This window comes from Podarcis melisellensis (assembly GCF_964234715.1).
Source record: "Podarcis melisellensis genome assembly, chromosome: 8".
In the NCBI taxonomy this organism is placed as follows: domain Eukaryota; kingdom Metazoa; phylum Chordata; class Lepidosauria; order Squamata; family Lacertidae; genus Podarcis; species Podarcis melisellensis.
The window spans coordinates 20,070,636-20,086,575 of NC_138540.1; the positions used below are offsets into that span (position 1 = coordinate 20,070,636).

The 15,940-nt window shown below is 44.7% G+C and overlaps 2 protein-coding genes across 4 annotated transcripts in view; one reads left to right on the top strand and one right to left on the bottom strand.

Moving 5' to 3' along the window:
- The window catches only part of LOC309376913 (uncharacterized protein C1orf159), a 33,484-nt gene extending 30,342 nt beyond the window's left edge, over nucleotides 1-3,142 (bottom strand). For both annotated transcript variants that reach the window (XM_081923847.1, XM_081923846.1), the window contains exon 1: nucleotides 2,939-3,142. In XM_081923847.1, coding sequence (XP_081779973.1) covers nucleotides 2,939-3,126 — 188 coding nt within the window. In that variant the 5' untranslated portion in view covers nucleotides 3,127-3,142. The remainder of the gene's footprint in view (nucleotides 1-2,938) is intronic.
- Nucleotides 3,143-3,278: 136 nt separating this feature from the next.
- TTLL10 (tubulin tyrosine ligase like 10) overlaps nucleotides 3,279-15,940 on the top strand; it is a 200,434-nt gene continuing 187,772 nt past the window's right edge. The window contains exons 1-2 of one of the 2 annotated variants that reach the window (XM_081923495.1): nucleotides 3,279-3,376; nucleotides 8,871-9,018. In XM_081923495.1, coding sequence (XP_081779621.1) covers nucleotides 8,881-9,018 — 138 coding nt within the window. In that variant the 5' untranslated portion in view covers nucleotides 3,279-3,376; nucleotides 8,871-8,880. The remainder of the gene's footprint in view (nucleotides 3,377-8,870; nucleotides 9,019-15,940) is intronic. The other variant, XM_081923497.1, reaches the window with a different exon arrangement.

The following is a 15,940-nucleotide window of genomic DNA, read 5'->3' on the forward strand; positions in this document are numbered from 1 at the left end:
CAACTTCCACTCACATCTCGGGGCAAAGTTTGCTTCCAGGAGACCTACTTCCGGGTTAGCAGAGCTGGTTACCCAAAGCGTTCGCAAGGAGGATGGTATGTAACCAGAGGTATTACTCTATATAAAATCTAAATCAAAACAATAATCCAATAACGCGCCCCCCCCCAAAGAGCCACATTTTAAAATATTACTTCCCTTGATCAGGACACTATACTTCTGTTGATGCAGCCTAGAATAGCATTAGGTTTTTTTGCTGCTACATCACACTACTGACTCATGTTAAGCTTGTAGTCTACTAAGACCCCCTAGATCGTTTTCACATGTACTACTGGCAAGCCAGGTGTCCCCCCATCTTATATTTTTATAGCTGGTTCTTCCTGCCTAAATGCAGACTCTTACATTTGTCCCTATTGAAATTCATTTTGTTTGTCATTTTGTTGTTTCTTTCACTGGATAATTTATGCTTGTCCTGCTCAATAAGGAAGTCACGTTTATAGTCCTCATGGGTACAGGGGTAAAACTCCAAAGCACAGATGCTTCCACTCACCTATGTAAGATGCTCGGGTCTCATCAAGCAGTTCAAAAATTAAGGAACCTTCGCAGCAGTTTCCATTTTTATTACACATACCTCAAACACACCCCAATTAGCAGGAAAAGGAAGAATTGTATATATGCAGCTCAGAACATGAAGCTTTTTCAGAACAGTACTCAGTAACTGTGAGAGTTCCCATGACACACCTAAAAGCGTTACTGAATTGAAGGAATGAGAAAATTTGCAACAGCCGCCAACTTTATCTATAGATGCAGAGTACAGGCTGTATTGTCTAGTTGCTCGCATATCCATTACATTCCTTGCCTGCTGCATGCACATGGTACCAGGTAATTTTCTCCACAAGCACACTACCAAAATGAGTCAGTTAATCTTTTGAGATGCCATGTGTTGCTTTTCTGCAACAAAGAAACATGAAAATGCTCTTTTATACTAGGCCAGACTATCTGTCCATCTTGCCCAGTATTGTCCGCTCTGGTTAGCAGCAGCAGCTCTCAGGCACTTTCCCGTCGCCTGATCATTTAAAAGTCAAATTAATAAGGGAGCCCAAGATATGTCTCTCTGTAAAAATCACATGCCAGAGCCCAGATACTCCCTGCCCCACTTCAATAAGAAGTAAAGACATTCCCACTTATTTATCATAAATTAAATTCAGATGGGGGAAGTGAACCCACAACAAATACCATGCAAAACTATTCTTACAATGGTGAACTTGAGCCGGTCACTATCTCAGCCTAACCTTCATTATAAAGCTATTCTGAGGACAATAGGTACCTCACCTTGTATGCTTTGGAAGAAGATGGGATATTAAGTGGAATTATAAAAAAAAAAAATTCTCCTTATTGGAACTTGCTTGTTTTACAGACCCACATAGTTCTGTCTAGAGTGTCTGTAGGGAGCCAGACATACAGGTGTGAGGCCTCAAACACTCTCCCTTTTGAGGGGAGCTTCTCCTCATTTTGATAGGTGAGTAGGTGGGTCAACCCTGAGATCCAATATTGGGCCATTCTCTTTGTGAGAGACTAACTCCTTTATTAAATATATTCTTGAAGGCCATGTCCTCACAAAGCAACATACAACCCAGAGCAGGGCAAGTTATAAAGATATGGCATCCACATTGCCAAGCACAGAATAAAACTTTTAACAAGTTGCTCTGTAACTCGCAAGCTAATTAGAATCTCAAGTTAAATACAGCACTGAAGAGGAAGGTCTCCAACGCTGACCTAAACAACAGGCTAGACACAGCAAGGTGTGCCCATCAAGAAGGCCCCACTTCTTGTGCACAACTGACCTTAAGGGTAGGTACTGAAGGTCCCCTGACTCAGGTTGGCAGCAGAGAGTATCCAGTCAGCAGGTCTAACTAGGCCCACCAGACTTCCTCATTTGGTCCATGAGGTGACAGGTGTGCACCAGTTAAAGCTATAGTTCAGTGGAAAAGGGAGGGGGCAGCTGGTTGGCGGTATATGCAAAACTCCATATGATGATAACAATGATTTATTATGTACACCCCACCCATCTGCAGGCTGTCCTTCAAATCACCCCCAAAACTAGCCCACTTCTTTCTCCAACCCCCCATAGCATCTATCAAGGTGCGTATGAAAACAAGAACCAAGTTTCATAACAAATACAGATGGGAACCTTCTGTCCCAAATATTTAACAAGTCAATAAGGATGGGAGAGCAAAGCTTCACCCTTGGTCCCTAAAAATATACAGGTGCCAAAATGCTCCTGGCAAAATACCCCCCTCCTCCCCAAAAAACCCCAACCGTGTGCATGTTCACAGGAGTATCAAGACGAGACTCCCCCAAATATGTGTGTGTGTGTGTGTGTGTGTGTGTGTGTGTGTAGGTGGAGGTCAGGGTTAGATGATAATAATAATAATAGTTTTTAATTATACCCCAGCCAAGGCCGGGCTCAGGGCGGCTAACTAGAATAATAAAAACAAGTTGAATGAATACAACTTAAAAACAAGATTAAAATACAACATTAAAATATTGAAACTTTAAAATATTAGCCCAAATGCATAGGGGAGGGGAGGAAATCGTCTAGACTAGACTCCCCCAAATATATGGGAAGGGAAAGGGGGGCAAAGCTAGATGCCCACAAATGTTTGTCTGTGGGAGGTGGGGTGGAAGGGTCAAGTTAGATCCCCCCAGACGCCTATGTGGGGGGAGGTCAATGCAGGTGACGTCAAGGCGAGATTCCACCCGACCTCCCCACCTCCCGACCCCCCGAGCAGGAGGCGCCACTGCCTGAGCCTTCCATGCTCGCTGAGGGACAACGGGGGACCCTCCTCCAGTTCTTCAGGGGCTCTACCTTCGGAGAGGAGGAATGGGGGGAAAGACGGGAGACAAGCCCCGCCCACCCGCGCCCCTTTCCCGGCCTCACCTGAGCGAGCGGACCCAACAGCCGTTGGCAACAGCCGACTCCAACCGGCTCCCTTTCGTACCCCCCGCCCTGAGGCGGCGCCCTGCCCCGCTCCCTCCCGCTCCTCTCTGGGATTTGTAGTCCCGCTGGGGCCCTAGGCCCGCCTGCGTAGCTGGAGCCTCCTGCTCCTCGGAAACTACACCTCCCATCAGCCACCGCGCTTCCGTGCCTCACCTCGTCCAGGTAAACGCGCTTCGCCTGCCCCACTTCCCCTCTTTCTACCGCGGCGCCTCTTGGGAGGTGTAGTTTCCAGGCGACAATGAGCCGCTGCCGTTGAATGCAGCCCTGGACTACAACGACCAGAAATCCTTCCGGGTAGAGAGGCCATCTTGAGCGTTGCTAGGACACGGAGACGCCCCTGGAAGAGGTGGCGGTAGTATTTGGAGGAGGAGGGATCAGGTGAGAGAGAAAGATTATTTTGAGGATGGGGGAATAGGTGTTAATTTTTAGGGGTGGTGGTCCACGAAGATCCCTATGCACATACGTTCCATATAGAAAAAGCTATTCTTACATTAAAAATAATAGTACTAAATTATGTTGACATATATAATCATTATTTTTATGTTTTCAATATTTCATGTTAAGCAGTTAAGCAGAAACAATAGCACTGTATTCTTATCATTATTATTAACAATAATATTCACCATGCAATAATGCAAACATAAACTGAGTAATTTTTTCTACATTACAGCACAAGACTCATTCAGTTGAATCGTAGAAGATTGTTCCCTTTCCTTAACTCAGGCAGAAGGGAAATGAAACACAGTTCTAATTCACCTTTAAGCACACTGAAAAGAAAAAGAGAGAGAAGAGGTGGGGGAACCAAGCTGCAAAGTATTTGAAAATCTCAGATTGGTCCGTTCACATATCTGCAAACTCCTGTCTAAACAAACTAACATACAAGCAGTCTGTGTAATACTAGTGCAGTGATAAATTTTGCATTTATTGCTCCACCCACTGTTGACTCTAGCCCTGCCCACTGCTGTCAAGTGGCCCCTGGAAGATTGCCCAAGATGGGAATGTGGCCCTTGGTGTGAAAAATGTTCCCCACAAAGTTTTACTCAGAGTACACCAATTGAAATTAATGAACCTAATTTAGTCGTGACCACGAATTTCAGTGGGTCTACTCCTGAGTAGCACTGGTGTTGAATACATCGCATAACACACAATCAATACCCATCCTCCATCAGCTGGTTAGCAAATAGAATTCCACTGCCCGTCTGGCTTTGCAGCTAAAGCTCCCTCTTTGGTTTTGCACCGCTCAAAGACATCTCAACATGAAACCCTGATTCTTATTATATCCAGGAAGGGGTGGAGAGAAACCACAACAGTGTTTTGATGTCACCGAAGAATCAAAGACTGCTTTGATTCAATAGATACCTTTGATTTTTGTAGGGTGGTGTGGTGTGAGGCAGGGAAAAGGTGAAGAGTCTTAAAGCCAGTGGAGAGAATAGGGAATCCCCTTCTTTCCTGTAGCTTGGTCCAACAAAACACAACTTCTCCTGAAGACAAAAGGGTTTAACATGCAGCTCTTTACACTGTTATTACTGAAGCTCGCTGTTTTCAGCACTGATTTTCATTTTTTGGGGGGAAAAGAGAGGTGTTCTGAAAAGGCCAATTGGCAGGTGACAACATTTCTATATGGATGCCCCTTTAAGAATAATTATAATAGTTATAATAAAGTGACAAAGAAATAACAATTCTTCATCACCCATAAAAGGTGGCTCTGTAAAGTATAATGGAAGCCCCTTATTTTTAGAATGATAACCATGGCTACCAAACAGCTCCCCCAAAATGTCAACCCTCTTTTGAAGACAAGGGGACAGAGACTAAGATATGGCATGACCAAAATGTGAGAAAGGTCTGGACTGCCACCTTCTGAGAGGGCTGGCAATTTGGATCCACCAGCTGGTTCAATAGGAGGTAAAGTTGCCACCCTTCTTGGTTTTAACCTCGATCCTCAGGGTCTCCAGTAAGAAACAAGGGAGCAGTCTGCTTTTTAGTTGGCTCAAGTATTTGGAGACTAGTTCTGTCCCTGTGTTCATCAGGCTGCACCCCTGAACCACAAAGTAAAGCCATGTTCTCCCTCCTGACTCACCATCTTGCCATACGTACACTACTAGGATGTGTTCCTACCACACAGGCCTCACCTGCTCACTTCTGAGCCTCAGGAGACATGACAACTAATTGGCTATTGAGCCAATGACAGGATTCTGTGAGCACCTCAGCAACATTGCCTAGACCATGGGCCGTCAAACTGAGACCCACAGGCCGGATGAGGCCCAATTGCCTTGTAAATCCGGCCCGCGGATGGTCTGGGAATCTCCGCGTGGACTGCCAACATGTGGATCGCCAGTGCGCATGCATTCTTCTCCTCTCCCTCCCTCTCCCTCACACAGCGGTGGCGCCTCCTCCTCCCTCCCTCCTTCTGGCTTCTTCCCACCCTGCCTAGAGGAGGAAGGGGCTGGGCTTTGTTGGTGCCAGCCCCTCTCCAGAGCCCTTTCGCGCTCCGCTCATCATCCCTCCACTGCCACCACCAGCCCCTGCCGTTCGCAAGACACAGGATCCGCGGTTGGCTGAGCGCCCCTATCAAGCAGCCACCATTAAAAGCAGCCCCTTTCCAGAGCCCTTTCGTGCACCGCTCATCGTCCCTCCCTATGTGCAGTGTGCATAGGAATTTGTTCACCCCCCCAAAAAAATATAGTCTGCCCCCACAAGGTTTGAGTGACAGTGGACCGGCCCCCTGCTGAAGAGGTTTGAGGACCCCTGGCCTAGATTAAGGTGCTAGGGCAGAGTGAGTAGCAACTATATAAGACCAATACACAATTGGTGCCTGAGTCTTGGTGGGTCAGTAACCGCACTACTGCCTTCTGGCCATCTCTGGTGGCTGCGCTGTAAATATCAGAGCACCACATTGATGCTGGGAGTAATCAGGAGTGGGAAGCCTTTTTTTCAGCATGAGGGCCACATTCTCTTCTGGGCAACCTTCTAAGGGCCGCATGTCAGTGATGGGCAAGACTAGAGGTAAAAGTGAATATAAATATGACCATTATATAGTAGGCTATTATCTATTTATTCGATTTATGTACAGCACTTTATCTAAAGATCCCAGGGTGATGTACAACATTAAGAAGACAATTTCTCAGCCTTTGGGCTAATATCAAGTCCAGTGAAGAAGATAATTTGCACAGCATAATGATAAAATAATGGTAATAACTTTCCCCCCGCCCCCCATTTAGCAAGCCATAGATTATTTAATGGTTGGGTAAAGAGGAATGTTTTCACCTGCCACCTAAATCCATGCAATGATCCTCCCAGGAGAGCCTCTCTGCGGAGGGCATTCCACAGATGGGGAGCCACCACCAAAAAGGCCTGCTCTCGTGTTATCAGCCTCTGAACTTCTCATGGAGAGTGGCAGACATAGAGAAGAACCTTGGACGATAAGCACAGGGTCCCGGTCAGTTTGTATTGGGAGAGGCCTGAGGTCCTGAGCCTTGTAAGACTTAATAGGTCAGCACCAGCAGTTTGAATTGGGCCCGGGAACTAATTGGCAGCCAGTGCAGTTGGGCTGGTATCAGCGTTATATGCTCAAACTCTCTTGTTCCGGTGAGCAACCTGGCTGTCAAATTTTGCACCAGCTGAAGTTTCTGAACTGTTTCCAGATGCAGCCCCACATATAATGCATTGCAGTAATCCATTGACTAGCTTGTATGCACACTCACAGACTCCTCTTTTCCCTGTATCCAGCAACCAAGAGGCAGTATCAGAGTTGAAGGGCACGTTGCAGGCAGGCAAAAACAACTGAGGTGGGACTTAGGGCCAGTGAGGGATGTGGTCAGGGGAGTCTCCAGTTTTGAGGGCAGAAAGGCTGGGTTGTGAGTGGGGGAAGCACTTGCAAGCACCTTTGCAAACATCAGCCAGAACCATGGAGCACGGGAGCTGGTTTGTTTCTTGTTTAGCAATCAGCTTGAAAATTGTTTGCTTGTTTTTTTGTCACATCTCTGTAAATGAAATGACTTGGGACTCACTTTTACTGAGAGAGAGAGAAATAAATAAATAAAAATAAAAATTGGAGGGGCCCAGCATATCCACTCTGTTAAGGCTGCTCAACTTTCATGCCTACTTGGTAATCCAGCCAGACATTTGGAGAAAGCCGTTAAAATCTTGGAAGAACACACACAGTGACATTTTTACAAATATTTTAATAGACTAGGTTATTGGTCTTGTGCACTACTGAGCGAAATTTTAATTATCTGTGTAATGAGGCTAGGACAGATTTAAGTGCTTCCCTGCCTGCCTTTTCGAAAACGGTAGTCATTTGTTCCCGCATTAACAAGCAGCGAAGGACTTCACTTCTGCTCCGATCATGTAGTCATTTCAATAGGATTCAGATTATGGCTCTTCCTTCCCAGAGATGCCCCCCCCCCTGCAAAGTAGGAGAGGGCAAATCTGTTCATTTTGGTGTCTCACTTTGCCAGTCTAAATATGAGTCTTCCCCATTTCTGCATCAATTTGCAAGTTACTTTTTTTCCCCAAGTCCTCATGAAAATTCATTAGTGTGAATTTTTCCTAATATACACGTTAGTATGTAATTTCCCCTAATGTGTACATTCACGCAAAGTGATTTTTCCTAATGGGATGCATTTTCATATGTTGCTTTCATTAATATAAGCATTTTTATGAACACTTTACCCCAGTGTGTACATTTTTGTACCCATTACTTGGCTGGAGAGAAGCGTGAATTTTGAAGGATGGCTGTGTTTCAGTTTGTGTATTGTTTTGGAAAGTGTGAATTAGGTTGTTTCACCTTAAACTGTACACTGAGTCAAATTTCTCATTCAGCACTACCCAAAAACAAACATGATCTCCCTCCACTGTCAGAGGTAGTTCAGGCCATTACATTCTGTGCACATTCAAAGTAACCACGACTGCATGTGTGCATTGTCATTGGCATGATGATGATGATGATGATAATGATAATGATAATGATAATGATGATGATGATAATAATAATAATAATAATAATAATAATAATTATTATTATTTATACCCCGCCCATCTGGCTAGGCTTCCCCAGCCACTCTGGGCAGCTTCCAAAAAAATATTAAAATACTGTAATACAGCATAGTTACATAGTTATTGAATTACTACTCTATGTAGTAGTGATTTCATTAAAACCCACAGATGCTTTAAAGATCATTAGGGTCTTGACTGCCTTTCATATCCAGGTGAAAAAGATGGTGCCTAATACTTAAATATACAGAATCCAATGCAGTAGTCTTTGTCCACCTAAACATGTATAGTAATTCATAAGTGTGCATGCACACGAAAGCTCATACCAAGAACTAACTTAGTTGGTCTTTAAGGTGCTACTGGAAGGAATTTTTTTTGTTTGGACAGAATGAAGTAGGGAAAGTTGGCATTTAGAGGTGAATATCTCACTTAAATTACAGGTAGAGTAATTTCTTGGTGGAAAAACTTAGAAGTTCATTTTTTATTTCAACACATCAAAGAAAAAGGCATAAAAAGGGGGCGTAACTGTGCAGAGCTAACTTATACACACTCCAACATTGTGGGGTTACAATGACCTGGAATGCAACCCCCCTGCAAACTGGGGGTTGCTTGTATACCTCTGAATATTAGTCACTGGAAATGGCAGGTGTGGAGAATGCTCTTGCTCTCAGGACCTGCTTGTGAGCTTCCCATAGACATCTGGTTGACATTCTGAAACAGGACTAGATGGGCCTTTGGTTTGATCCATCAGAGCCCTCCCTGTGTTCTCATTTCCTTATGAGGTGGAACACTCTAGGAAGTAGTCTTCCAAAACTTGGTTGCGGTGGAATTAAAATGTGAATTTCTGGCAAATGACCATTTGAACTTCTTTGTACGGAAGGTATGAAAGAATGATGGCATCGGGAAGGAAGAACAATTACTGTGCTTTCACAGTAACTCTTGAGGAATCTGATGATGAAGGGAAGGAGAAAAGAACAGATACTGAGAGCATGCAGGAGGCTTTCGAGAAGTTCAGAAGACGGCGGCAGGTAAGGGTGAACAGTGTTGCGGCTTGCACAAAGGCATTGAGATCAGTTGCCTGAATGTTGCTGGCTTTCCGCTAGGCATCAGAAAGCAACAAATGCTCACCTGTTAATGTTTGATATTAGCAGAAGAGGTCAAAACAGTGTAACCTTCCTATCTGGTTACAGTGATCTGTGCCTCATTCCTGTCTCGATTATTGTAATGTGCTATGTGTGGGTTGCCTTTAAAGACCATTCAGAAACTTCAGTCGCTTCTGAATGCTGCTGCCACACTTCTTACAGTGGTGGGATTATAGGGCTCATACGTCTCTGCTCCCCCAGCGCCACCTTTGTAGCAGCTGCAATGATGGCTTGGTTATTTCTGATTGCAATTCAAAGTGCTGGTTTCGAAAGCCCTAAGCGGAGGCAGCGATGTGGGTTTTCTGGAAAACATTGCCTTTGGAAATGTTCATATGCAAATTGGAGTAAAAGATTGTCTCATGCATTTTATGCCCAACTGATCACCGCGCTCTGCAGGAGAGGGCCTCCTGCAGATACCATCTTGTCAAGACTTTCATTCCATACAATGTAGGGATTAGGTCTTCAGCATGCTGGCAACTGCCCTATAGAATGCTCTCATGTTGTATATTAGAGAGATACCGGCCCTTTTGTTGTTTCAGAAGCTCTATTAGAGGACCTTCCTCTTGTGACAAATATTTTGGGGGGAGATCTTTATCCCAATCTTCATCTGCTGTGCAATTGTTTTTATATATAAAATTCATTCTTTAATGTTTTAATTGCATTGTCTTATCATTTGTGTGTTTGCCACCCTGGGATCCTTTGGGAGGAACAGTGTGTTAAGATTTTATGCATAAATGAATAACATCATTCTAGTTACAGGTAGGTAGCCGTGTTGGTCTGCCATAGTAAATAAATAAATAAATAAAAATCCTTCCTTATTGGTATGAGCTTTCGTGTGCATGCACACTTCTTCAGATACACTGAAAAAGAAGTCACCAGACCCTTATATATAGTGAGAGGGTGGGGAGGGGTATTACTCATAAGGGTGGTGGGAATGGGTGATTGGCTGATAGGTGTGATAAACCTGTTGACGACTGTTTACGACTGCAGTTGGTCTTACAGGAAAAAGCAATGGGTAATATGGCTAAAAATAGCTAAATCATGTATAATGAGATAATAATCCAATGTCTCTATTTTTATTAAAATGCTTTTCTTTTCTTTTTTTAATGATATTTATTAAAGTTTCAAAAAAGATTACAAAAATAAGAAAAAGAGAAGAAAAAAAAAACAAAAGATACAAAATACAGAAAAATAAAAACAATTAAAAATAAATCAGTTTTTCCATGTCTTAACTTTCATTTACTTGTTTCCCTGACCTCCTCACACCTCCCTTTTTTGTATTCCAGTTCAGTTAGTTAATTCAGCAAATCCTTTCCCTCTTTGTTTTTATCATAATCCTTTATCTTAATATATTATAACTTTACATTCTCACCTGTTAAAAGTCCATTTTTTACATACTCCTTGTAACATTGATGTTACAATGTTATTAAAATGCTTTTCAAGTGCTGTAGACCGCACAGCAGTTGGTACATAAAATGGTGGGTTTCCTCTTTATCTATGGGCTGGTATGCTGGATCAGATGTTACATTTTACTTAGATCTATCCTGCTATGTATACCAGGAAGCCCTGTCCAATTCAGGTAGGTGCTGGAGGTGTAAAACTGTAAATACCTCTCTGAGACACAGGATGTGAGCATGTCCAGTGATACTTCTTTTTCATCAGAAGTTGTCATCCGTATCAATTTTGTATTGGCAAGATCCTTGAAATTTTCATATGTTTGTGTAGTTTTAAATTGTATTTCTCACATGGAGATTAATTGTGGGACAACAAGAACGGATGTTGTGGGCCCTACTGATCACTAAGAGACTTATTATTTGAGCCTGAAAGGATAAATATCTGCTATTTCTTTTGCGATGGTTTGATGACATTAACACTCTTGTTACAATTGAGCACGTTTTATATAAACACCAACTCTTGGATACATAATTGGACATTTAGATGGCATATATTGATCTATATGTGTAAACTAAGATGGATGTGTTGATGTTTAAATGTATTGTCAATGTAAGCTGAGGGTTATTCCTCCCCCCCCATTTTTAAAAATAAAACATGTGCAATAAAAATCAATGATAATATTAGTTTTAAAGATGCATAGCAGGAAGCAAGAGAGTGCCCTCCTTCCCTGCTCACCTGGTGTGCCCACCCTGCCTCCAACACTGCTGACTGCTCATATGTGGGTGTCAGCATTTGAGAAGGACCTCAGGAACAGCCTTGCAGGAAGAGGCGTCTCTGACCCAGTGGAGGCTGGTCCATTAAGGTGGATACTACTACCAACAAAACACTAAAATACAATAACCTATTAAACATTAAAAGCTTCCCTAAACAGGGCTGTCTTTAGATGTCTTCTAAAAATTTGGTGGTTATTTTTCTCTTTGACATCTGGTGGGAGGGCATTCCACAGGGCGGGCGCCACTACCGAGAAGGCCCTCTGCCTGGTTCCCTGTAACCCCACTTCTCACAGGGAGGGAACCGCCAGAAGGCTCTTGGAGTTGGACTTCAGTGTCCAAGCTGAATGATGGGGATGGAGACGCTCCTTCAGGTATACTGGGCCGAGGCCGTTTAGGACTTTAAAGGTGAGCACCAACACTTTGCATTGTGCTTGGAAATGTACCAGGACCCAATGTAGGTCTTTCAGGACCAGTGTTATATGGTCTCGCAGCAAGGGAACCGCCAGAAGGCCCTCGGCGCTGGACCTCAGTGTGGTGTGGCGTCTGTGGTGTGTGTCACGGAGAGGGATTCCTGAAATATATTGTTACATGCCACCCCACCCTCTAAGCAGTGAGAGGCGCAAGGGATCTAAATCGCATCACCCAGGGTTTGGTTTCCTTGAAATGCAAGTTAGCAGAAGGTGTGGTGTCTTTAGGGCCTATGACTTTATTTCCACATGCAGTGGACGCTCGGGTAGTGAACATGATCCACGAGGGAAGCATGTTCTCAACCCGCAGCGCCACGTTTGTGCACATGCGGTTGCAATTCAGCGCCTCTGTGCACGCGCAAAGCGCGATTTAGCGCTTCTGCGCATGCACAAGTGCTGAAACCCAGCAGTAACTCATTCCAGTACTTCTGAGTTTGGCACGGTGCGCAACCTGAAATCGCGCAACCCGAAACGTCTGTAACCCCAGGTATGACTGTAGATACAAACTGAGCATCGGATGGAGGGGCTCTCAGTCTTAATACCTCAACAGATCCAGCACAGAACAAAAAACATTGCTCTCTGCCTGCAGTTTCTAGCATTTAGCTTTTCATATCTCTCTCTCTCTCTCTCTCTCTCTCTCTCTCTCTCTCTCTCTCTCTCTCACACACACACACACACACACACACATACACGACCACCAACTCTGGCTATTGTTCTTTTCCCTACCTAGGATTGCATGGCCTCTAGCTGGATGAACACAATGGGGTGGAATGTCTCCCCCCCCCTTTCTTTGGCACTTCCTTGACAAAGGGACTAGTTTGGCAGGCTTCCTCTTACATATTCTGCCCCCACAGGTATTTTGTTGTTGTTGTTTAGTCGTTTAGTCGTGTCCGACTCTTCGTGACCCCATGGACCAGAGCATGCCAGGCACTCCGGTCTTCCACTGCCTCCTGCAGTTTAGTCACACTCATGCTGGTAGCTTCAAGAACACTGTCCAACCATCTCGTCCTCTGTTGTCCCCTTCTCCTTGTGCCCTCCATCTTTCCCAACATCAGGGTCTTTTCCAGGGAGTCTTCTCTTCTCATAGGTTGAAGGTTTGGAAGAGAACCTAGGGTTCCATCCAGACTGACTGCCCCCCCCCCAATCATAACAATAACACTACATACTTTGAAAGTGCATAGAAATTGATTCGCTGACAACTCTGCTGGAGACACTGGCCCCGTTTCTCAGCTTACAAAGTTTTAGACAGCCATAAACTTCCAGGAACAAAAGCATCCCTTGATGCAAAGCATCCGTTAGAAGAAGGAGGAGAAGAAGAAGAAAATCTAAACAGGTTTATCTTAAGCCCCAAATGGTATTGTGCAACCGGACACAGATTGAAAAGATGGATATGGAAATAACCAGTTTAGTCCACTGAGAGAGACATTGCTGCGAGTGTGTACGATATTCCATTACCTGGTGCGAACATCCGCTGCATTTTAAGGATCCAGACAAGCTGGCTCTCCCCATTCATATTTAAGGAAAGAAAGTTTAATTCTTCTTTGATGCCTCCCAAGAGGTGAAGCTGTTGTCTTGATGCTGAAAACTCATCTCGGCACATAGTAATTCTAGGCATTATTAAAATTAATGATTGTTTTTCCTCCTTATAGATTTGTGCACCCGCTTGCAGATTAAAGCTCTGTGCACAAATTGTATTGGCTTGTCGTTTTACCTATAGATTTAATTGTGTGTCTTGGTAACAGCCTGAGTTGCTAATTAAGTCTGATGAAGATTATTCCTATATTAGTTTTCCCTTTGTGGCATTTGGTTTTAATTTTTGCTTAAAAGCAATTTTAACTGTTTCGGCCATGCCCCGTGTTTGACGGCTTCAGTTGCAACCCGTAGCTGCACAGTGGATTTGGAAGGTAAAGTGGGGCAGTGCAGTGCAAACTAAGACACTATTGATGGGGTGGGATGGGTTTTGAGGAGAGATCTGGCAGTGGGAAGTGGAATGTAACCAGAAGAAGGGGAAGATCTATAGCAAGTTGGAGAGACCTTTCAGGGACAGCAGATAGATGGCTAATCCAGCAAACTTTTAAAGGCTCAACTTCAAAAGCTCAATCTTTTAAAGGCCTTATATCATTGAACCGCAGCATTAGAAGGGAACTTGGTGGTCATGTAGTCTAACCCTGCCTCCATAGTGCATGAAATATACTTGGAGTCGAGTGTGAATTTCATGCTCTTTATTCAGCTCATAGTAGTGAGGAATGCAAGTTCCCCTGAAATGTCTGCTTTATATACATTATTTATACAATGGGCGCCATGTGATTGGCTAATTCCAGGATTCTCCTGTAGGCCAATCAGGTTGTGGCTTCACTTCCACCTGGAGTTAGATTGCGTGGCTCCTGTGGACCAATCAGAGTACTGCATTCTGGATCCTATTGTTCTAGGACCAATCAGACTGCTGCAATTTGGATCCTATTCAACTCAGTACATAACAGTACAAAAACAAACAAACCCCAAACCCTGTTGCGTCAGCATCCAGATAGCTGGTCACCCAGCCATAGCTTAGAAACAGGAAGGCAGCAAGGGTGTGGCACGTCCTTGCATTTCTCCAGCCTTGGCTCAGCTGGAAGTAAACACTGGAGCGTAGAGGTTTGGAGAGACGCAGTGGAAGCTGGCTGCGGTATGTGTCCATTCCCTCGCTGTGGCCATATAAGAGCCTGTTGGCAGGAAGGGAAGGGCAACTCAGCAGCGAGACAGGCGGGGAATGTAACCAGGGAGGCAGGCCCAAGGAAACTGCAGAAGGTTGTCTCCAACTAAGTTCTGCTGAGAGTAAGGTAAAGGTAAAGGGACCCCTGAACATTAGGTCCAGTCGTGGCCGATTCCGGGGTTGTGGCGCTCATCTCGCTTTATTGGCTGAGGGAGCTGGCGTACAGCTTCCAGGTCATGTGGCCAGCATGACTAAGCCACTTCTGGCGAACCAGAGCAGCGCACAGAAACGCCGTTTACCTTCCCGCCGGAGTGGTACCTATTTATCTACTTGCACTTTGACGTGCTTTCGAACTGCTAGGTTGGCAGGAGCAGGGACTGAGCAACGGGATCTCACCCCGTCGTGGGGATTCAAACCGCCAACCTTCTAATCGGCAAGTCCTAGGCTCTGTGGTTTAACCCACAGCGCCACCTGCGTCCCTTCCTGTTCAGAGTAGATCCACTGAAATGACTTAAACACACAATTCCTAGTAGCTCCCTATGGCTAGGCTGATGCACACCTTCTTCATTCAAGCCTCTTATTTGCCTCCTAAATGTTAGCACAGGAGTAAGGAACCTCAGGCCCTGGGAACAAATGTGGCCCTATGGACCTCTCTACCTGGCCCTTGGAATTCTCCCTGGGCCACACTCCTTCCCCTCTGCTCTGCTTCCTTGAGTGCTTTTGTCTGGCTGGGAAGTGTCTGTGAAATGGGGCAGCACCTATTAATTTGCCTGGAAAAGCCCCCACCCTTCTGCTAAAAGAACACAGGGAGCCACACACAGGGAGTGTTCACACTCGCAGAGTTTCCATTTCTGGGTTTTTTAACCCGTGTCTGCACGACATTCTTCCAAATGCTTATGTAGCCTGTGCTTTGCTTTAAAATACTGCTGTTGGATACTTTGTTTCTCAAACCAGTTTCACACCAGTTGGAGTCCTCCAGCTATTCCTATTTTGTCTCTAGCCAAGGTGCAAACACCCTCTCATAAGGGTAAAGACATGCCTGCCCTGTGCATATACAGACAGATATGAATCTGACACTAATGAAGTCCTGTGGATGTGAACAGCTGGGGAGAAAGCTGTTAACGCACTGGAACAACTCCACATGACTTCACTGCACTCTAAATCGGAAATGTGAGCCCCCTTTAGCTGTCCCTATCTAGCCCAGTATTGCTTCCATGCCTGACAGCAGCACTTTAGGCTCTCAGGCAGAAATAGGGACTCCATCATCTGCTTCTTGATCCTTTTGAAGATGCCGTGAATCAAACTCGGGCCCTTCTGTATGCAATGCATGTGCTTTACCGCTGAGCAGCAGTCCCTCCCTAAAGGGACGGCGTACTGAGATGCGGCATTCAACATACATCTTCTAAAGTCACCCTGCATGGCACATAAACAACAGCTGATTTTACAACGGTTGGTAGAAAGAAGGGGGGGCTCTCTGCGTT